Raw genomic sequence first — 24,357 nt, forward strand, 5'->3', positions numbered from 1 at the left:
GACCAAATTATATTCATTTTGAAGGAAATTCAATTTGCGACTGTTTGCTACAATTTTTGTTCATTTTTAAGTTAATTGGTTGACTTCTAGAATGATACCAGTGCAGAAAAGTCCGGAAAAGCGATTTCACGTCACGGTGGAATGTGTCTTATGGACCCAAAAATCAAAATTTATCATCACAAAATTAGAAATCTTGCCTAATTTTGCAAATAATGTGAATAAAACATCGTAGAATTCGGGCAATTTTGCACAAAAACCGGGCATTCGGACTGAACCGAAATGTCTCGATTTTTTTACTAACTTTCAGAATAAGCCCTGATAAAACCAAGCATTCTGGAATGCTTATCCTACAACATTATAAAATTTTATCACATGTTGAGTGAAATTCAGTTCCAAAAAATAAATTTTAATGAGATTAAACTCATTCCGGAAATTCTGTTACCATATTACAAGAATTAAAATAGAATTTCTGTTTTTGTATTTCGGTTTCTGAATCTTGCTAAGGATTTTTGATTTTCAATTTGAATCATCATTAGCAATCAAAAATAAAGAGCTGTTTTGAAATCCTGTTTTAGAATTAGTTCTGTATTTCATACAAAATTTGATCCATGAATTTCGAAGTGCATACGCATTTTAAAAATTTTCCTAAATGATCATGTTCCTCATATGAATAAAGAAAATGATATACCATCCCGAGTCAAAATTTAAATTATTCATTCATGATTGAGGGCTCTGAAATGTTGCTTCATAACTAAAATTCTGATTTTGAATTAAGATTCAGAAAAGGTTTTCAAATTTGGAAACAGATTCAAAATTCAAATTTTGAATGCAGATTCTTTTAAGATAAGTTAACCACCGTTAAATAATTTTTGTAATTTTTTATTTTTCGGCATATCGGTAGAATGAAGTTCTGAAATTGATAAAGATGGATAGAGAAGTGAGAAGAAAATTTACAGATTTTGAAAAGAGCGAAAGAGCATTTTTGCGAGGAAACTTATTAACGTACACAATACTTTACCCCGCAACATTTCATTATTTAGGAGAAGAAGTACCGGGATAGAGGTGGCACTACCTTAACCTATACAATGAAATCTGGTTGGTCCGAAGTCTACATGTGGTGAACACGTATACTCCGGACGGGCTCTATCCATCTTTATCAATTTCAGAACTACATTTCACCGATATGCCGAAAAATAAAAAATTACAAGAATGCAGATTCAGAATTTAGATCCAGAACTAATATTCAAAATTCAGGTTCAGATTCAGATCGGAAATGAGTTTTGCATCAACATAAAAATATCAAGATAACTATATTTCGTTCAGAAATTTAAATCGTATCGCATGTTCTTTGCTCAAATGAAAAAGAAGGCAAATCTACTTAAATCTTGAGCAAATTCAGAAATTTTTAACATTGATGAAAGTTATTTCTGTTTTTTGTTGCTTGATGCTTCATTATACAAATTTAACTTGCCATTTTAAATATTTTGGGACGCATTTATAAAAGTTAAAATTCAATACGAAAGAAAACTAATGTAATGAAACCTAGAACGAATAATCCAAATGCGCATAAAATATTTTGTTGAAAGTTTATTTTTTATTTATGCATCGTTTGAACCAGACCCGTGCAAAGGGCTCGTCCATGGGGGGGGGGGGGGGGGGGGGGTTCAAAATTCAAATTTTGCTAGAGATATTAACTATATAAAAAATGCACAATAAACAAGGAAATTGATTTTTGGCACCATTTCCTTACTCATGACCATATCATAAACTTGAAAAAATAATAAATTTTACTAATCAGATACATAATCAGAGTTTTAAACTTTTTGCAAATCAATTCTTATTTCCGGTAGGTAGATAATCGAACAATTCTTTAAAAATGATGATCCTTACTCTGAACTAGAAATTCTAAGTCAATATTTTCAAAACACCAGAAAACGAATGCGAATTATAAATGCAAATAATATGAGAATTTAAAGCTTTGGACATAAGAATCAGTGCTCAGAAAATATTCATTCATAAAATTCATAAAATATAACACCAGATTTAAAAAAATAATAATCTGAGTACAAAAATTATTTTCAAATCAGGTCAGAAATTACCCATGATTAAAAAATGTTGAGGAAAATAATAACATTTATTAATTAAATATAATAATAATTTAATTTTTTTTTTCTTCATTTGCAATCCAAGATTGATAGAGAATGTTCTTCTGTTATATCTTAAATTTGAAATTTTATATTCAACTACGATATGAACGTGAATCTAAGGTAAGGAAAACAATATCCGTTTGTACTAAAGAGAATTAATTCAAAAGATGATGATTGAATTTAATTTGTCGAATATAAAAAATGTATCTCTGACTTTGATTAACACTCCTAAAAAAAATAAAATAATAATAAAAAGATTTAATCCTTTTTTATAATCAAGTTCTTCCACGTATCAAAGTAAAAGGCTGAAATAGTTTATATTTGATTGAAGTTTACTAAAATATTTTCGAAATTTTCTCAGCTTAGCTTGATTGACTACTCACAAAACATACTTAATTTATCATGACTGACGAAAACCAGGTTGGAAAATAGGTCACCGATAAGGTCTATAAATTAAATGAACAAACATAACTAATGGTGATTAAACTCATCATAAATTCAAATATAATATGAAGATGAAAAAAATAAGCTTCTAACAAAAAAAAAGTTCAATTTCAAGGCCCAACCGTTTAAAAAACTTATCAATAGAATTTAATTGATTTTTCAAGAGACGAAATTTTGATCCCTATATGTTTGATGATTTCGAATCATTAGTCAGGAGTTGATAAGTTAAGAAAAATAATCAGTTTTGAGTGAAATAAACCATTGATAACTGACGAACAGAAAAATCTACAAAAAAAACTGATCGGAATATGTTTATTTTACTTTATTCAATAAAGGAATAATATTCTGAATGATCTTAACAAGTAAAATGGTATTAACAAGTAAAATTCTACAAATTTGTAATGATATGTATATCTGATACTACTGAGGTGAGCGAAAAAAATGATTCAATTCCTTGAACATTTTTTTTTTTTAAATCTGCAAAACTATTTGATTTTCATAAACAACTAGAATTCAATTCTATTAATTAATACTACTTTAAAAACATTAAAAATCTATTATCTCACAGAGTTAAGAAAAGTAAACACTTGAAAAACTTCTTTATCTTTTTCACAGAAGTAAAAATTACTTGCGGTTCTGAGGAAAGTTGATAAAAACTATTATTATTGTCAGAAAAGTGCAGAACTTACTTTATTATTTTTTACCTTTTTTCCAAAGTTTCTGGGCACCAAAATTAATCAGAATTCTTTAATCTTAATTATGCGGTCTTATGTTTTTTATCAAAACCCTTTTAATGCAGAGTTGAGCATTAAGAAGATCAAGAAACACTAAACAGAGACTGAAAAAGGTTTCTTGATGAATATTTCATATAATGATGTAACGATTTTTTTTATTACCGAGTTTATTAGTAATAAGGTGAAGGATGAACTTGTTTGGATGAATTTCTCACTAAAAGGAAATAATAGAGACGAGGTGGGGTTTTTGTGAGTCAATATTTGAGTTTCAATACAAAAGGTGAACGTCACAGTGTCGTAGAAGGAAATGTCTTTGGCCTTTACTGTTAAACCCCTAGATATGAGGTACGACCATGAGGGAGTTTTATTTTTTTATTCTTGTACCGCTGTATTGGCCTAATAAGAATTTGTCTTTAGTTGACATTGACTATTATGAGGTGCCCTCGGGTTGAACTTCCTACGTGATTTTTTTATTTTTCTGCTGAAGATGAACTGGAATCGAACTCATGACGAACATGGCACGGACTTTTTTCAGTGACTCTGCTTGTGGACTAGGATTGTTCAATTTTCAGGAAAAGATCGATCTCCAAGATCGATTCAGTAAAACGGTCGTAGGATCGATCCATAAAAAATCAGAGCTGAACGATCGATATCTGAAAGATCGGTCTGTTCCATTGTTAACAAGGTAGCGCCTTTTATTAACATTTCTATTTAGGTACTCACGATGTATCGAAATCTGCATACAAAATCTCCACAAAAGCCAATCAAACTCCCATATCGAATTGATCAAGGTTGCCAGAATTTTCCCCTCGCGCATCCGGGCCGGGATATTTTTTCTAAAAACCTGCTGACAATCTGGCGACATCCAAGCTCAATCTAGATACTAAACAGATGACACTATAATCAAACACAGGTAATCGAAATTGGATCTAAATATCTCCACCTAAGGAATTCAAAAGATCGAACGATCGAATCGAAAATAAACCGATCCAATCATTTTTTTTTTATGCTAAAAAATCGATCCAAAAAAAACGATAATCTAAGTTGAAAAGATCGATCATCCAATAATCGATCCAAGATCGACCAATCCTATTGTGGACCTATCAGGGTCGCCTTAAATCTTTCTTTTAAATTTCTAGCAACCGGTGCCCTAAATTTGCATTAATTCAGCATCAATCAATGCTAGTGTGCTTTGTCTTAATGCCACGGTAGTGCTTACCTAATGCATAAAAGCATTCAAGCAAGCTTTTGTGATGCCAATTTTATGCTTAGAAAATAATGCATTTGTTTTTCTGATTTACAGCTATTTTGCATTTCAAAAGCGTTGTGCAAAGCTGATAAAATGCTTGTTGCACTTTAAAAGAGTTTTATAATTCTAACATGATGCAGCATAGCACTCCAAGGGCTGTTATAAACCAAAATTGACCTTGATGTGCTAAAATAGCGTTATTTAGCATTCGAATGCTGGTATAAAGCTATAAAAATGCAAAGCTTTACTACTTAAGGTTACTTGGGTACTCTACTAAGGAGATTCCTGCGACTTCATATTTCATTCTAAGCTTTTAAATGACAAGGTGCAGGTAAATTTAAAATAATGCAAATTTCATAGTTTTGGCGCACCTACTGAAGAAATCCATGGTTGAATTTATTTTGATTCGAGAAATAAATTAGGTAAATCGGTTATCTATCGTTAAGTTAAATAAGTTTGTCCAAATAGAAAAAAGGTTGAAAGTTTCAAGTAAGCTGCCCAAAAAAAGCAAATTGCCCGACTTTTCCCGGACTTGTCAGGATATATAACACGAAATTTCGGAAAAAAATTCCGACCCGGTCCGGTTGCTTGTATTTTATCCGGATTAATTCACTTTATTTGCAAAATCAGACAAAAAAACTCAAAAGGCGTGATTAATTTTTCTTTATTTAATGCGTCTAAAATCTAATTTATTTAAACGAGTTTTATCAAAATAAACAAGAACGATTTTCTGGAATAAAAAAATATGATTTAAAATCTGCTGATGTGTTTCATTGAAAAAAAAACGTTTTGAGTGTTTTTCTTCTTGATCTTTGTTCAGTAACTCCTGAGTGTTGACCACATTTGCCCAGATATAGCCCGGATTTTAAGTTGAAAATTATGAAATCGAATGCCCAGATTTTGCCAAGTTTATGAATAAAACAGGCCCGGATTTGAATGCCCCGGTGACGTGCGGGAAAATTTTTGGCAGTTTTAGTTTAATAAATTTAATTTCAACTCAAGAAATTAACGATTGACTCATAATTTTGACATATTTTGAATAGCCAAAATTAGCTAGAAAAAAAATGTTGGCTGGAAGTTGCATCTTGAAACGTTATCCTTACCATTATTAAATTGATGTAGAATTCGAATTGTTCTTTTACGAAATTTTCCAATCGATTTATTTCCATTTAAAACCAACAATGCTTGAAATCTTAAATATTTTGAAACATACAGTGATGGCAGCTCAGGCTCAGGTGCATCAAGAATTCAATCGTCCACGAGAGGGTCGAAAACTATACCACAACTTCATGGAACAGAAAGTTAGAAAAAGTCAGGTGCATATTATAGTATTAATAAGATGCTGTCGGTAAAAGAAAAATAATAAAGTGGAAACCAGAAACCCATGAGTATTCCAGATGCAGAAACGAATGGAGAAAAACTTTGTACCTATCTTGCACAAAATTGATCCAATCCCGGAGACTTCCAAAATGTTTATATTTCAATTTATACTTTCGTATAACTTCTAGAAAAATTCTACAAAGAGAAACTCTAATTTAAAAATAAACAAATGCTTACCAGAGTGGAATTAAATGGAATTTGATATTTCCGAAATGTCTAGCACTGTCGACAATAATGCACTGTCTAACATCCGAAACCCCTTGTACGGGCTAACAATTACTAATGATGCACATTACCTTTCGACAACCGTATATTTCCAGGGAACATTACTTCACCAGTGCAGCCTGGGTCTCGCAAACGGAAGTCAGCGTCGTCTGGATGAACCGGCCCCAGAATCTGTCGGTGGTGACACTTTGCAAAAGCCCCATGTGGTACTGCCAGGAGGTATGTAGTAGTAGTATGGAGTCATTTGTCTTACTTTCTGTCTGCAACCAAACAAATCCCGGCTTTCGTCGGGTGTTATCATGGCTCTCATGGTGAATGAAGTAGGTAAATCTATCGAAAGTTATGTGCTGGCTGATGTTGGTAATCAACTTGATTAAAAAGTGATGACAGTTCAACATAAATCTTACCTAGATGTCTTTATTAAAGTTGCATTTGAATAAATACAAATAGGTTATACTTGTTTGTAAAGAATCGTCATGCTGTTTACATTCAGTGTTTTTTTTAGTTTTATAGGCTCAATGACGTGAGAAAATTGAGATTTAAATAGAAATAGAACTATTCAAGTCATTTTTTGCTTAGCCTCTAACTTTTTAAACTGAAAGGCTTACGAAGGATGTACGAGATTTTTCAAATGAATTTTTCTTACCAGCTGATAAAAAACCTCAATTCATCAAGAAAATCTTCATTAAGGGCTCAGTGAAAAAGCGTTCATCTTACTAATGGATGCTAACGCGTGTCAGAAGACAGAGAGCGAATCAACAACAAAAATGGAAGCTGTTGGGGAAAATAAAAACCACAGGCAAGTGATGGACGATTAACGACTCCGTGACCTAACGATTTCCCGGAACCGAGATGAAATGGGCAAAAAAAGACATTCCACTAACCGAGATTTAATGAGCCGTTGATTATCTCGAGGTCCGGACCTACTAGCCTCATTGTCGAAAAACAGTGACGATGGTTTTATTTCAGAGATCAAAGGACGAGCATGGATGAAAAGAAACCGTAGTCGGTATTTTTTCTCGCTATGTTTATATTCGTTACAATATGTTTTGTTTCAAAATACTGAAAGTAATGTTACAAAAAAAAAACAATTATAAATGTATGTAGTTTTCTCGTTGAGCGCTGTTTTATTTAATAAACATACACACATATAACAGTTCGGATATATAGATATTAGGTATTTTTCAGATTCTGATAGCATGTAATATCAAGTTATTATAACATTGGGACGGTATGTGAGCCCGTACATGAATAGGATGCATTTTTGTTGAGCGAAATAAATCTTGATTTTTTCAGAACTTAGGTTACTAGACCTTCTATTCAGGAGAGTTTCACCTTTGTCCAAAAGAAAGCAAAATTCATTTTTAAAATGTCCGTTCATTATTTCTGAACCATTTTGCTTCTTGCATAACAGAGGATTCTTAAAATTTTCATGCAACGGTTCATGGTACGAAGAAAAAAAATTGTTTAAGGATGAAATCGATCTTTTTAGTCTTTGGGTAAGATGTCATCAATACGTAAGTGAAAAGCTGTGCTGTAATCTATTATATAACCGAAATCTGGTCCGTTTCGATCTGACACAGATCCTTTAGCGCATCCTTAACCTTAACATCTGTGGCTATCTCGTCGAGGTTTTTAACCCTGACGGTAACCGGATTTCCGCAGCTTCGCCAACTATGTCCTGGGTAAGCGCACTATACTACGCGCTTTTCACCGTTGAGCCACGTCGGAGTTCGAAGATCATCTCGCCGGAACGTGTTCGGTGGGTTCTCCGGACATCCCCTCCTAGGCCCAACAGCCTATCGCTTGTCCCCATCTGGCGGAGGACATCGACATAGCAGCCTTACGGTACCTTCACCACCAATGCCTCCCCCTTGTCCCTGACCCGATTGGGTTTGGGTTTGGCCTTCGAGGCCTTTTTCCTTTTGAGCTCAACCTTCTGCCACCCAGTTGGCTCTACGGGAACATGGCCTTTCTCTTCGACATCTTTTTCGCCCGGATTCTGCCGGACCTTAGGATCACGGGCACGTTTTTTCAGGGCTCCTGATCTCGCCTCTTCTGGAGACCCTCTTTTCCGCTTACCGTTTCCGGCAAACTGCCCTTCGCCATCCGTCTGCACGCAGACGCTGAACTTCTTCGGCCGAATTGTATCCGCCCACAGAGGGGTCACCACATCCTCACGTGCCTTCTTCCGGCACTCCGGTGCAGTGAGCAGGCTCACCACCGCTCTGTTCGCCTTAACGAACATCGCCATTGTCGCGTCTCTGCTTAAGTACTCTAGCGGGTGAAAATTGTGGATGACAGAATTGTGGTAGAAGTAGATTATTGTCATAGTATGACAAGAAAAAGGAGGCAACAATCGCCATCGCTATTTGAGAACACGTTGATCAGTACCATATCGTTAGTTTTCTAACAGATTAAGTGAATAATCTGGTAATTTAGTGTGCACAGCTTAGTATGATTAGAAAAGCTAATAATCCTTTATATTTAGATAGCTTTCTAGCGATAAAAGTAGAGCTGCGTAGCCGTAGTTGATTTAGTGCCAAGTGCCATCATAAAACCGCTCGCACGCAACCAAAAACGTAAGACAATATGTTATTTAGAGAAATTAGGTTATTATTTCTAATTGAATCATTTTGATAGATTTCCATAATATACTCACTTACCTTAAACCGTGAACTGCCTCTTCCGTGCTAAGGAGAATACTTACCTTCTCGAACATACTCACCTGGAATACACCTGTAAGAACAATCTGTAAAGAAACAGAAATGTACCATTACTAAATACTTACCTTACATTAGCTTATTTAGATACTCCTGCTAGTTAAATCAAAAGCTGCTAGAAAGAGTTGAGAAGTTGAGTGAAGTTGGAATAGCAGTAAAATCAGTAAACGTAAGTCACATTTCGAAAAATACTATACACACTAAGTAACACTGAAATCAATTGTAATTTTAGGGTTTTTTAATACAACTGTTATTAAAAAAAAACGGAATCATCGCCCACCTCATTCAACATCGAAAACTCATAGCCATCATGTTGGCGAGTTTCTCCCGCACTTCCTTATGGATGTTAAACTTCTTTCTAACACAATCCACAAGGTCCTGCATACCCGCCATTGCCAGCGCTAGCTCAGCAGAAGTGTCAGGGAGGGTCCTGAAGCTCCGGGGAGCTTAGGAGTTCCTCGACTGCCTGCAGAACTTGAGCGAAGGGATCTCCGCTCTCTCCGCTGTCTACAGGCGCCCTCTCCGCCTGGAGGTTCGAGGCCTGACCTCTCCTCTAACGACTCGAAGCCCGTCCTCTTATCTCCAGGATTCGAGGTTCGCCACCTTGCCCGTCGTGTGCCAGATCGAGAGCAGCTTATCCTAGACTCGCGCCTGTCACGGCACACGCGCGGGACTTAACGCAACAACTCGGATGATTCCCGACGAAGACGTCATCCTACTTCGACTCGAATAGCTCACCCGTCGTCGAGAGCCACTCTACCCGTGGGTATTCCCCGATCGTGGAATAACCCTTTCTCAACGATTTCCGCTGCGATTTCTTTACTGTTTATTGTTTATTGTTTATTTGATACAAAATCATCTGACATATTTAGGTGTCTTAATGATCTACTTAATATTATTTGTACATTACACGATACTTTTCCTAATTTCTTAGTTGGTCACCTAAGTCAGATTCAATACGGCGTTTGAAAGTTGAAATGGAAACATTGAAGTCGAAGACAGCATAATAACGTAGAAAGCATATTTTTGCGGAACGGAGAGGGTCGTTACTGCCATATCGCGTGCTACTAGGTTCCAGGGAGAGCAAGTTTCTATTACGTAGGGTTCTTTCTGGAGCATAAATATTACAGCGAGATAGTAGCCAGAAGCAGTCAATTTCGTTCCGAAGAATCTTTGCCACAAACAGCAATTGACCGATGGAACGACGATCTGACAGCGTATGAAGTCCAAGCAGAGCACAACGATGAGCGTATGGCGGTAGGTTTAAAGGATTCTCCCAATGTAGTTCTAAAGGATTCTCCCAAGGTAGTTCACGAAGAGCATAACGAACGAACCGACGTTGAATTGCTTCAAAACGCGCTGTCCATGAAGCTGTCGTTGGGAACCACCCTACTAGGATACTCCCCGAAGGTGGAGCATCCTACGCACGAACGTGGCGCACCCCCGGCATCTTGTACGGGGAAACTACCTGTTACCCATTTCGCGGCAAATTTGGTATCATCGGTTGCCCAATTAGTGCCATTCGCAGCTCTACGATATGGGTCTTCCACTAGCGCGATATCCAACTTTTCCACAACTGTCATCTACCGCAACAGCTGGTGTGCTGTGTAGCAGTGGTTGAAATTAAGTTGGACGAACTCTATGCTCTTGGCGCTCGGGGTGGTACCGCTTGCGCCTTTTTATAGGCGGGGCACCTAGGGTTGCCAGCAGCGTGGTCTCCAGCGCAGACAGGGCATTTCTTTTAAAGACATAGCATTAACATTTAGCAGGCTTCTTGCAGTTAGCCGACTTGTGGCCGGTTTCGCTGCAGCGCCAGCATATGCCGCTTAAAGCACATGTCCGGTTGCTGGGGGATGGATATCTGACAATCACCCTGGCTACCTTCTCGCGTATTTCCTTGTAGATGTTGGACTTCCCCTTCACACATTCCACAAGGTTAGCGATGTCAGCCATGGCCGTGACCAACTCTACCGGGGCTCCCGGATCTTGAAGTTCCGGGAAGCTCAGTAGATCATCCAGCGCTTTACGGGTCCGCCCGAACCTCGCTCGGTGTTTTGACCGACTCCGCCATCGGGTCCACCGGGTTGGCAGATAGCCTACCCGGTGAACGCCTAAGGCCACTCCCACCGAACGGATTCTTGCTCTCGCCTTTGTCCGCTCCATCGTTTTTCTTTTTATTGTTGATCTTATTCATTTTTAATCCCACGAGTCGCACGGTAAATAAAGGTCGATTGCGCCAGTGACCTGCTTAGCGCAGCAAGGATTGGGATACTGCGGGGTGTGTCCTGGTGCCCCACAGGCAACCGTTTGGACTGACGTGACTTAACGACCCGCCAGCTTTCCAGGTACATCGGCACGGTTAAGTTTTATCTGTGGTTAAGTGTTACACCTTCACCAAATGGAGTCGGTTTCCGATAATGTGTCCAAATCCGTGATCAAAGTTCGATAGCGAGGGTCTTCATAAAAGGGGGGGGGGGGAGGGAGTGTAGTTCTCTCGGCCGTACATCTGCATTAAAGCAGACACGTTTCAACTCTTCACCAGGGGGAGGTGGAACTACTTGCAGAGCATACGTCGTGCGTTATTTGTATAAATCCTATATATACACACCTTGTACTGTTCATTGATCGCTGGAAAAATTCAACAGCTAGGCGCCTGTTTCTCAACCAAGAACCTATATTTTTATGCACGTGTTGGCAATATGCAACCTAGATGCGTATTTATCTTTTATTTCTTGCTTATTTGTACACAGCACATGAATTTTAAAATTATATTTTCTCATAGAAATTGTTGTTAGTGTTGCCGAAATTCTTAATGTGCGCAAATAATATTACCTCCTGTCAACTCACACGGTGGGGCAAGTGCAAACATCGAACTTTAAGAATTTCATCTTCAAAATGATTCATTAAGTTGAAAAGGTCAGAAAGGGTGGATCCCGAGTCTTAAAACTGAAGCAGATGTTCAACATTCTTAAATGTCTTTGTAAATAAATGTTTGAAAATGGTTACTAAGAAATCTCTTTCGCCATTTTTTTTTATTTCGGTAGCTTATTTTTCAACTACAAAACATACACCTTCTAAAGCTAATCCGGAGCTGGAAATGATCATAAGGCAGAAATTTGGAAAAAATACTCCAAAAAACTATCCCTATTTATTTTATTAGCCCATTTTTTAAATTCTATCTCCATGAAGTACAATATGCAATCAATTCCAATATGAGAATCTTTCTATTTCAATTTAAAAATTTGTGTAATCTCAAGCCGGGTAAATCAGCCTACCTCCTTCAAGCAGTGGGGAACGGAATGGGAAAATTTGGGGGGAGCTCCCATATAAGTTTTTTTGTGGCATTTATGAAGAAACCACATTTTATATTTGGCATCACTCGGAAATTTATAAAATAAATGTGACAAATGTTTATTAGGGTGTTCAAAAATTGCATAATTTCTAGAAATCAGGGGGCTCACCCTCCAAATGGTAGATAAGTATGTGGAGAATAAGCTTTTGTATGGGGCCGACTAAAAAAATCATGTTTAGAGGTTCCGCAAGGACGATCTTTGAAAAAAGTCCACCTTCAAAATATTTGAATTTAAATAAATTCTAGGTCCAAAAATTTTCACAAAATTAATATATTTTAATTTTTTTTTAATTTTGTTTGGGTTAAATACCACACGAAAAAAATGAAAAATCAACCAAATTCGTATCAAAATTGAAGAAAAGCACAATTTACGTGAAAATTGGCAGGTAGGGGAATTGGAGGCCGGGGAAGGTTCCTTTTATGGTTTGGGACCCCTCCCCCTAACATGAAGGGGGGAGGGAAAGCCCAAACAAAAAATAATTTTTTGCATAACTCGAAAACCAATCAAGCTAATGGTATCAAATTCGGCATGGGGTGGTATTTGGGAACGGGTAATATTTCAATGAATATTAGGTACTCCTCCCTCCTTTCAGAGGGGTGATAGGAAAGGGGGAGGGGGGCTACCTTACAATTAATCATATAACTCGAAAACTAATCAAGATATTGGAACCAAATTTGGCATGGGAAGGTATTTTGATTAGAGTAATATTTCAATGATTATTTTAGACCCCTTCCTCTTTGCAGTTGAAAGGGGGAGGGGGCCTCTTTCATATTTTTTTACAGAACTCAAAAACTAATAAAGCAAATGGAACCAAATTTGGCATGGGAAGGTATTTGGATACGTAAAATATTTCTATCATTATTTGATACCCCACCCTCTTTCCAGTAAGGAGATATAAAGGGGGGAGGGGCCCTCTTTTTAATTTCTTACATAACTCAAAAACGAATCAAGCAAATGGAACCGAATTTGGCATGGGCGGATATTTTCGAACGTGACATGTTCTTATGATTGTTTGAAACCCCTTCTTTCTTCCAGCGGGGTGAAAGGAATGAGGGAGGGAAGTTTCATACAATTTTTTTACATAACTCAAGAACTAAAACAGCAAATGGAAACAAATTTGGCATGGAAAGATATTTGGATACGAGAAATGCTTCTATGGATATTTGGTATCCCTCACTCCTTCAAAAAGGTGGATAAAAAGGGGGAGAAAAGGTCTCCCTTACAATTTTCAGTATAACTGGAGAGATGATCGAGCAAATTGAACCAAATTTGGCATGTGAGGATATTTGGATACGAGAAATATTTCTATCATAAATTGAAGCCCCACTTTTTTCAGCGGAAAGATATAAAGGGGGAAAGGGGGGCTTCCATACAATATTTTATTTGCATAATTCGAGAATTAATAGAGCAAATTAAATAAAATTTGGTATCAAAAAGAATTTGAGTACAAAAAATACTTTTGTGAATATTAAGTTCTCACCCCTCCATCCAATGGGGAGAACGGAAAGGAGATGGTACTTCCTTCCAAGTTTATGCATAACTCAAGAATTTACAACGCAAATAAAACCAAATTTGGCATGGGATGGTAATTCAATACGAGATTTTTTTATGCCAAACAATTCCTTTCTTGCAGTGGGATGATAGAATTGGGAATAAAGGAAGAGAAGAGGAAAGCTTACATTTAACTTTTTTTTAACAAAATTCGAGAAATGGACAAAACTTAACATGGAAAATCTTTTTTGTATCATTCTATGATTATCTGACACATCATCCTCCTTTCAGTGATTAAGTACATGGGAGGAGGGAGGTGAGCCAAACACAATTTTGTTAGCATAAGTTCTCAATTTATGCTAACGAAGCCAACAAATGGAAACAAATATGGCATGGAAAGGTACTTGGTTACGAGATATGTTTTTACGAATGTTATAGACCCTTACGCTTTACAGTGTAGAGAGGGGAAGAAAGAAGGGGGCTCTATCATCAGTTTTTTAGCATAAATCCAGAACATATCAGCAAAACAACCATATTTCATAAGTTAAATTGTTTGCGTACGATTCATTTGAGACCCTCTTTTTTTTGGCGAAGCTTAAGTTAACAGATTAAAATTATCAGATCTTTAACACAAATTTATAGATCAAGATTCAGAAAGTCAGTTTAAGTTATCTTTCTGTTGCAATTCGAAACTCCAGCTGCAGCTCCCATTTTATAGCGGTTGCTTATGAATCATGTCATAATTTGATTTAAAATAATGCCAACAAAACGATAACAATTTTAATAATTTCTGAAAATATCATTTGATTTTGAAAGGTGTAGCAAAACACACCGGGTCAGCTAGTCCTTAATAAAAATCACTATTTAGAAGATTTTTTATTTAATTTATCCAATTCGTCTCAATAAATACCTACTTTAAAATCAAAATACTAGCAAAAAAAGACTTGGATGGTTTACAGGAATCATTAGAAGGCTTTATGCCAAATTTGAGCTGAATCTTACAACGGAAAATGGTTGCACTGAATCTCAAGTGTGAAAAGGATTCTGATACATTTTTTTTCTTTACCAATCGATGCTTAGTTATGAAGATTTTATTAAAATTTCAATTAAGACTAACATTTCACCTGAAGACTGACACTGGATTTGACATAAAATAAAAAAGTTATGATTGAACAGTATATTGTATTTTGGTCGCAAATTGTCTTTTAAAACGCAATGAGTTAAATGTACTCATTGTGTGTTAAACTACAATTTGCCACCAAAATTTGCCATACTTATGTATTAATTTCAATATTTTAATTATTTCACACACACACACGAATAAAACCCAACGTCAAATATAAACCACACCAAATTTAAGAAAAAGTTCAAACAAATTGTATCGCATAAAACAGTTGAAAACTTTATAGAATTATGACCATAGTGATAATCACATACAGGAAAAAGGTAAAGTACACGCAAATGCAATATCCAAATATAAAATACAACGAAAAACAATTATCATAACAGGTTAGATACTAGCAAAACTTTTCCTCACATTCGATACACTCAGGAACACATACAGTATAATGCAATGTGAGTAGGTACAATATTAGTCAAAAACATTTGTAAAATTTGCAGAAAAATGTCAAAAAATAAAATAATTTTAGATATTCCTTGAGAAAGGCCAAGGTAAAGACCGAAACGTCGGGCAAATTGTAAATTCTAGTATTTGCTTCCTTCTGACTGAAATTCCAATTAACATTATAGATATCAAGATTTAGTAAATAATATGAAGTCTTATTTTGAAGATGTTGCTTCTGAATTATGTTAAGGTTTGATTTAAAAAAAATGCTTACGGAAATCAAAATTTGAATATTTGTTTACAAATAACATATATTTTGGAAGGTGTAGCAAAGCACATCGGGTCAGCTAGTATTTTTATATTTTTTTTTAAATTGTTCCATAAATAGCTGAGATACTTGTAAGAAAAGTGAATATTTTGCATATTTTTCGAATCGTTGTACAGACCCCGTTCGTTTGTGGCAACATTCGATTATGGCAACATTCGATTTTGGCAACATCCGATTTTAGCACATGTGCCAAAATCGAACGGTTTTTAGAAACAACATTACTTTTTAGTTTTTGTTATAACAGGACCAACTTAATTCAGAATAAATACGTTTTTATGCTCTGAAATGGTGATAAAATCTATATATATAAAAAGCAATTTCTGTATGTTTGTTTGTTTGTTTGTTTGTTTGTTTGTTTGTTTGTCCTCTATAGACTCAGCCGTCTTAAGAGCTAGAGAGCTGAAATTTGGCATGCATGTTCATTAGGACCAGGAAGGATGAAAAATGTTTTCAGATTTTTGGATGACCCCTTCTGAAGGGGGTCGTCCATACAAGACAAATATTGTTTTCGCGATATTGACGTTATTTTTCGTCGGATTGTGTTGAAAATTTGCACATGAGTGTTTTGAAAGACGAGCAATCGATTTCAGGTGTCAAATTTTGTGTAAGGGGACAGCCAAAGGGGTCGTCCATATTAACTGTTCGCTGTTTTTGCGATATTGACGTTATTATACATCGTATTCAGATGAAAATTGGTACATGATAGTTTTGAGTGACGTGCAATCGATTGAAGGTATCAAATTTATTGTAAGGGGCCGGCAAAAGGGGTCGTCCATATTAAATTTTCGGTATCTTAGTGATATTGTCGTTTTTATACATCGGATTGGGATGAAAATTTGCACATAGGAGTTATTAGGGACAAATAACTGATTTCACTTATCCAAACTAAGATCAGGGGTCGGCCAAAGGGGTCGTCCATGTTAACTATTCACTGTTGATGCGATATTTTCGTTATTATACATCGGATTCAGACGAAAATTGGTACACGAGAGTTTTGAGAGATGAGCAATGGATTTCAGGTATTCAATTCAGTTTAAGGGGCCGGCAAAGGGGGACGTCCATATAAACCTTTCAATATTTTTGCAATATCGTCGTTATTATACATAGTATTGGGATGAAAATTTGCACACGGTAGTTTTCAGGGACGGACAATCGATCTCAGATGTCAAATATTTTGCCAGGGGTTGACGGAAGGGGTCGTCCATATAAATTATTTTTTTCACTTTTTTAAGCAATATTGACGTTATTATAAAATGGATTGCTTTGAAAATTTGCACACGGGAGTTTTGAGGGAAGGGCAATCGATTTCAGATATCAAAGTTTATATAAGAGCCCCCGGGGTTAGCTTTTTGGCAATAATTGCGTTGTTATGCAGTGATTTAGTCGAAATTTATACACGTGGTTTATGATTCCTGATTTCATATTTAGTTACAGACGACAGACAAAGTGATCGTCCAATATTTTTGCAATTATTACTTAACAATGAATCTGGAAAATGCTTGGCAATTGACTTTCATACAAACTGTTTATAACATTTTCCAAGTTGAAAGCGAAACGGAGTTCGTATGGGATCAGCTAGTCTATATATATAAAAAGCAATTTCTGTGGGTTTATTTGTTTGTTTGTTTGTTTGTCCTCTATAGACTCAGCCGTCTTAAGAGCTAGAGAGCTGAAATTTGGCATGGTTGCTCATTAGGACCAGGAATGTTGAAAAATGTTTTCAGAATTTCGGATGACCCCTTCTGAAGGGGGTCGTCCATACAAGACAAATATTGTTTTCGTGTTTATCACGTTATTTTTTGTCGGATCGTGATGAAAATCTGCACATGGGGGTTTTGAGAGATGGGAAATCGATTTCAGGTATTGAATTTTGGGTCAGGGGTCGGCAAAAGGGGTCGTCCATATTAACTTTTTAATATTTTAGTGATATTGACGTTAGTGTTCATCGGATTGAGATAAAAATTTGCGCCCGGATGGTTTTAGAGATGGGCAATCGATTGCCGATATCAAATTTTGTGTAAGGGGCCAGCCAAAGGGGTCGTCCATATTCACTGTTCGCTATTTTTGTGATACTGGCGTTATTATACATCGGATTCAGATGAAAATTGGTACACAAGAGTTTCGAATGACAAGCAATCGATTCCAGGTATCGAATTCAGTGTAAGGGGTCAGCAAAAGGGGTCGTCCATATCAACTTTTCAATATTTATATGAATTTGGCGGATTCATCGGATTAAGAAGAAAATTTGCGTTCGGATATTTTGAGGGACACGCAATCGATTGCAAGTATTAAATTTTGAATAAGGGGCAAGTGAGTCAGGGACGACCCCCCATTTTAACTGTTCGCTATATTTGCGATATTGGCGTTATTATACATCGGATTAAGATGAAAATTGGTACACGATAATTTTGAATGCTGTGCTAAAGATTTCAGGTATAAAATTTTATGTAAGGGACCGGAAAAAGGGGTCATCCATATTACTTTTGTAAATTTTTTTGTGATATTGACGTTATTATGCATCGGATTGAGATGAAAATTTGTACATAGAAATTATTAAGGACGAACAATTGATTCAAATTATACAATTTTGGATCAGGGGTCTGCCAAAGAGGACGTCCATATTATCTATTCACTGTTTTTTTTTTGCGATATTGACGTTATTATGCAATGAATCGGTTTGAAAATTAGCACACGGGAGTTTTGAAGGAAGGGCAATCGATTTCAGGGATCAAAGCTCGGAAAACCGAGTCAATTGATTTCTGATTCAATATTTGTATCAAACGACAAAAAAAGGGATCATATTAACTGTCAAATTTGCTTTCCAATAATCACGTGAATTTGTATCGCATCTAAACGAAAATTCATAAACGGGGGTGTTTTGGCACGGTCCATGGATTCCTGATTTCAAATTTAGTAGTAAACGACAGAAAAAGTGAAGGCACATAAAACGTGTTCAACATTATTGCAATTATTGCTTAAAAATGCATTCGGAATTGCAACTGGAAAATGCTTGGCGATTTGCTATTCATACAAACTGTTCATGATATATTCCAAGTTGAAAGCGAAACGGAGTTCGTATGGGATCAGCTAGTCTATAAGGGTATATACGGACGATAGTATTGGTGAAAAATTGGCCTCAGCCATAACCTCAAACTTTGATTTGCTGGCGGCCTCACCAGTGATGCTAGGTGCGTTACTAAAATCAGTATTTGTTTGATTTCAACTAATTATAATATTTCTGAATTGAATAGATTTTTTAAATGTCAACAGCTAAACGTTTGAATTCATTATGAGGCGTCCCAAAATGGATGAAGATAAGCCATATTTTTCTAATGAATTTTCAAGGTGAATTTAAAACATCTGAAATATGTTTTCATATACTGCTTGATAGATTCAAAATTTGTTTCTATCTTCTAAACGAATGCCAAATCATTAACTGTTACAGAAAAAGTAATTTAATGAAAGCCCATTTATGTTGACTTTGAAAATAATCTCCTGCATGCTCTGATTATTAAAAACAAATCCACATAATTCGCTACATCGTTTAAGTGTGCGATACAGGCAGTTGTTATTCCGTTCAGATAAATGTTGCAATCAATTTCTATGCATTTAATTGCATTTCATTTTTTTTTTTCTAGAAATCTACGGGAATATTGCAAATTCTCAGTACTTATGAAAAGGTTTTTTAATAAAAATGCAATTAAAAAGTATAATCATTTTTCAAATATCAATGCACTTGGCAACCCTGAACGCCCAAAAAAATCAAAACACGAACACCGTGTATCGTTTCTCCACAGGGCGAATTTGTCGATATGAGAACCGGAAAAACGCGTTTATCATGCGCCCTTCTCAAAAATCGATTCTGTTCTCCCGTGGTTTGAGGTTAGGGCTGAGGCCTCCTGCTAAGGTGGTGTTCGTGTAAAACTGTCAATATATCCTAATATATATAAAAAGCAATTTCAGTATGTTTGCTTGTTTGTTTGTTTGTTTGTTTGTTTGTCCTCTATAGACTCAGCCGTCTTAAGGGCTAGAGAGCTGAAATTTGGCATGCATGTTCATTAGGACCAGGAAGGATGAAAAATGTTTTTAGATTTTCGGATGACCCCTTCTGAAGGGGGTCGTCCATAGAAGACAAATATTGTTTTTGCGATAATGACGTTAATTTTCGTCGGATCGTGTTGAAAATTTGAACATGAGTGTTTTTAAAGACGAGCAATCGATTTCAGGTGTAAAATTTTGTGTAAGGGCTCAGCCAAAGGGGTCGTCCATATTACCTGTTCGCTGTTTTTGCGATATTGACGTTATTATACATCGGATCAGATGAAAATTGGTACATGATAGTTTTGAGTGACGAACAATCGATTTGAGGTATCAAATTCATTGTAAGGGGCCGGCAGAAGGGGTCGTCCATATCAAATTTTCAGTATCTTAGTGATATTGACGTTTATAAACACCGGATTGAGGTGAAAATTTGCACATAGGAGTTATTGAGGATCAAAAACTGATTTCACTTATCCAAACTAAAATCAGGGGTCGGCCAAAGGGGTCGTCCATATAAACTATTCACTGTTGATGCGATATTTTCGTTATTTTACATCGCATTCAGACGAAAATTGGTACACGAGAGTTTCGAGAGATGAGCAACGGATTTCAGGTATTAAATTCAGTGTAAGGGGCCGGCAAAGGGGTCGTCCATATTAACCTTTCAATATTTTTGCAATATCGTCGTTATTTTACATCGGATTGGGATGAAAATTTGCACACGGTAGTTTTCAGGGACGGGCAATCGATTTCAGATGTCAAATGTTTTGCCAGGGGTCGACGAAAGGGGTCGTCCATATAAATTAATTTTTCACCATTTTTAGCAATATTGACGTTATTATACAATGGATTGCTTTGAAAATTTGCACACGGGAGTTTTGAGGGAAGGGCATTTGATTTCAGTCTTCAAAGATTGTATAAGAGCCCCCGAAAGGGGTTTAGCTTTTTGGCAATAATTGCGTTGTTACGCAATGATTTATATACGTGTCGAAATTTATATACGTGGTTTTTTGGCACGGTCAAAGGATTCCTGATTTCCAATTTAGCAGCAGACAACAGACAAAGTGATCGTCCAATATTTTTGCAATTATTACTAAACAATGAATTCAGAAGTGCATCTGAAAAATGCTTGGCAATTGGCGTTCATACAAACTGTTCATGACATATTCCAAGTTGAAAGCGAAACGGAGTTCGTATGGGATCAGCTAGTGCTACAATAAAAACCAAATATTTTTAAAAAATTTATAAAGTAGGGGAGAGTGGGGTATCGTGGGCCATGGGGAAACGCGGGCCACTTTTAATATCTCAGATGTGTATTGAGATAAAAATCTCAAACCAACTGTCATCGTCGTCGCTTTGCGTGAGCATATATTCCTATATGTTGTTGACTGAAATACGCATCATATGATTCTTTTATTTATCAAGCTCAAAAAAGGTAGAAAAATTTACTTACATAATTAAAAAAACACCCGCTAATTGCATCGATGGGGAACCTAAAGTGCATAACAAAAATATGCTCATACGCTTATGATCTTAGTTTTGACATGATCTTTAGACGTGGAAAAGGAATTTTTGATGAAACATCAATGAGTCACACAAACGCAACCAATTTGCAAATCATAGCTTGTGGGGAATCGTGGGCCACACATCTCGACTCACCTATATTTTTATGTTTTTATACACATTCAGAACTTAAAATACGTTTTTCTCATCTGTTAAGTTTTCTTATGCCAAATGAAGAGTTATGAAAAATATTTTGTCCATCCTATATAAGAAATTTTGCCAAAACGCCAGGTTTTGGAATCTATGGTTTTGGAATCTATGCGATCATACACAGCTCTCTTTTTTATTTCATCATCTGAAATTGCACTAAATAAAATAACGAAATGAATTAGGAAATCACTGTTTTGGTTCAACTCATAAACTTTGCATGTTATTTGGTCAATTTGGATTTGGTGGCCCACGATTCCCCACAATTTTTCAAAATCCAAAAAATATTGCTTTTTTTCAAACAGTCAGAATTTGGGGAAAATAACTTATTAAAAATTTTAAAAAAATATCTTATGATACCTTGAAAATGTAGAAAACGTAGGCATTTTTTATTTTCATTTTATCTTTTATAATAAAGAAGTTATGGAACAACAAAAAAAAAGTGGCCCATGATTCCCCACTCTCCCATACTCAAAAATGACAAAAAGATGAAAAATTCAAAAAGTAAAAAAACAAATTCAAATAAAAGACTGAATATGACAAAAAACAACTGAAAAATGATGAAGAATGACAAAAACAGCTAATACGATAGAAAAAAAAAACAAATATTATAAACAAAACAAGAAAAGTGCAAAATGCATCAAAAACATGATGAAAAAGTAAAACATTACTACAAATGGTCGAAAATTTACTGAAAACAACGTTTTTGATAATAATCATAATTATTTTATAAAAATAACTAAAAAACAAGATGAGAAAAAAATCGTTCGATTTTGACAACATTCGATTTTGGCAACACAAAATGTACGGGCATGTTGCCAAAATCGAACGGGGTCTGTAGTTGTTTTCCAATCCAGTTTTTAGACGGGGTTTATTTTTCATCACCCCTACCTAACTTACGATTTTTTTTCTCAAAAAATCAATCCAGAATGGTGGGAACTTTTAGACCTAACTGCCAATCATTTTGTTTAGGTCGAAAAACACACGGATCAAAGATTTCTGAGGTCATCAAATTGATGATTGACAACTGCTGGTCAAACAGTTTTCATTAATATGCGTTGTTAGATAAACATATTTTGAAACATTCTGCGTAAAAAGTGTTTACACTTATACATACACAGCCAGAACTTGTCAGTATCCCGGTGAAAAGTAGAAGTACATTTATTTACTATTCAATTTATCTAGGCCGGGCCCACTGTGCAGTCTTTAACGAAGAGACAACTGGAATACAAGGAGGAAGAAATGTGTACAACATTACCATACGTTTCCATTATTGAAATAGTCAAATGACCACGTTGGGAGATCATACGCTAAAAGATGTGTGCTTCTGGATGCCGATTCTAGATTATTTCTCCTTGTTTGGGATAAACATTTGCAATGATTTTGCAAAGATCCAATCTTAATATTTGATTTTAATTCAATCTAAACTTTATGTGTAAAATGTAAAAAAATTAGATTGATTAGAACCAAAAAATGTCAAAAATCTTGTTTCAAAGATGTCATGCTTAAACACAAAAAGTTTTCACAAAAAATACCAAAACACTATATTCGATCTGATACTTTCTGCGCAAAAATTATGATTGGCATTGGTTATAAGCCAACTTTAGTGGACCTCGTCTAAAGGCGGGGTTAGGCACTAGAGGGTTAAGTTCTTGTATAAGTATTCCCGAATATGTTCATTTTTCTATTACTTTTGATGCCCTTGGAGAAAACACGCTTTCAAGGTGTTATGTTTGGCTATTTTTCATCCATGTTCGAGTATTTTATAAAAATTGAACTGCTATAAATTCATATTATTGGTTATCAGATTCAACGATACATGAAATATCTCGGATGCTTGGAAACCATACATGCTTTCACACCCTCAACTTTGCACTTTCGATTGAATGGAAAATCAATGCTTTCCAATTGACAAATCCAATAAAAATCAGAACACCGAACGTTAAATTCCGCCGTAAAAAAACAAACGTATGCATAAGTTACCTACCTTCATACATACATGAGCTTGCTCACGGAAAAATAAATATTTTTAAATAAAGAATCCAATTCCACGGTATGATGACCACGTGGTATGGTTCCCAGCTAAACCGAATGTAGGGGTACACCGCCTGAATGTGTTTTTTTTCCTTTCCGTTTTGCAGACTCATCGAATCAGTGGCGATGGCCGCGGTTGGGTTGACGAGATGTCGGTGCCGTTTTTTAGCCAAAATGGAAGCTCATACATCGCCATCTCTCCACTCCGGGATGGAGCTGCAGGTAATGTACCTACTACCTAGTGGGGAAAATTTATTCAACCTTTTCCATTAATTCTTTCCATCATCTGCCGCCAGCGCGCGAACGTTCTCGTGTATATGTTGATTTTTTTTTAATTTGACTCCTGACAATTTTGTAAAAAAGAATTCCATAATATTTTACGTTTTCAATGACCTACCGAGTGTAATATTCATTTAATATTTCTGTCATATTTCATCGATTCATGAACATAAAAAAAAGACTTATGGTCAAATATTTCAATACATTGAGCAAGCATGGGTCTGCTCTTGTCCATGGGATCCAACCGCAGGGAATATCCATAATAATTCATGTTTGACCCTCATATTACATGGGCATGACTTTTTATCGTGCCGCTATTCATCTGCACATCAACATCAGCACATGGTTTAAATAAAAGTTCACATCCTGTGTTGTGTTCATTCACCCAAAAAATAAAGCTCCCGAGCGGCGGTCGAGTATTTGATATATTTATACTTACCTTCATCCTTCGTCTCATAAAAGGAAAACTTACCATCATGAATGGGCCCTCTGGGTAGGGTTGGCAAAAATAAAACATCATTTTCACTCCTCGCGCGCTGCTCCAAAACAGAAACTTTTTTTATTTGTTTCGAATAACCCTCACAATTTCGGTGTGTAGCTGCTGCTGATAATATTGACCAGATCGTTCTTTGTTCTATTGTTTCAAAAACCGTTA

The 24,357-nt window shown here is 35.9% G+C and overlaps 1 protein-coding gene across 2 annotated transcripts in view; it reads left to right on the forward strand.

Moving 5' to 3' along the window:
* LOC129745575 (venom dipeptidyl peptidase 4) overlaps positions 1–24,357 on the forward strand; it is an 810,441-nt gene that overhangs the window by 744,058 nt on the left and 42,026 nt on the right. For both annotated transcript variants that reach the window (XM_055738722.1, XM_055738721.1), the window contains 2 exons: positions 6,275–6,398; positions 23,531–23,645. In XM_055738722.1, coding sequence (XP_055594697.1) covers positions 6,275–6,398; positions 23,531–23,645 — 239 coding nt within the window. The remainder of the gene's footprint in view (positions 1–6,274; positions 6,399–23,530; positions 23,646–24,357) is intronic.

Source organism: Uranotaenia lowii, chromosome 2 (genome assembly GCF_029784155.1).
Source record: "Uranotaenia lowii strain MFRU-FL chromosome 2, ASM2978415v1, whole genome shotgun sequence".
Classification (NCBI taxonomy): domain Eukaryota; kingdom Metazoa; phylum Arthropoda; class Insecta; order Diptera; family Culicidae; genus Uranotaenia; species Uranotaenia lowii.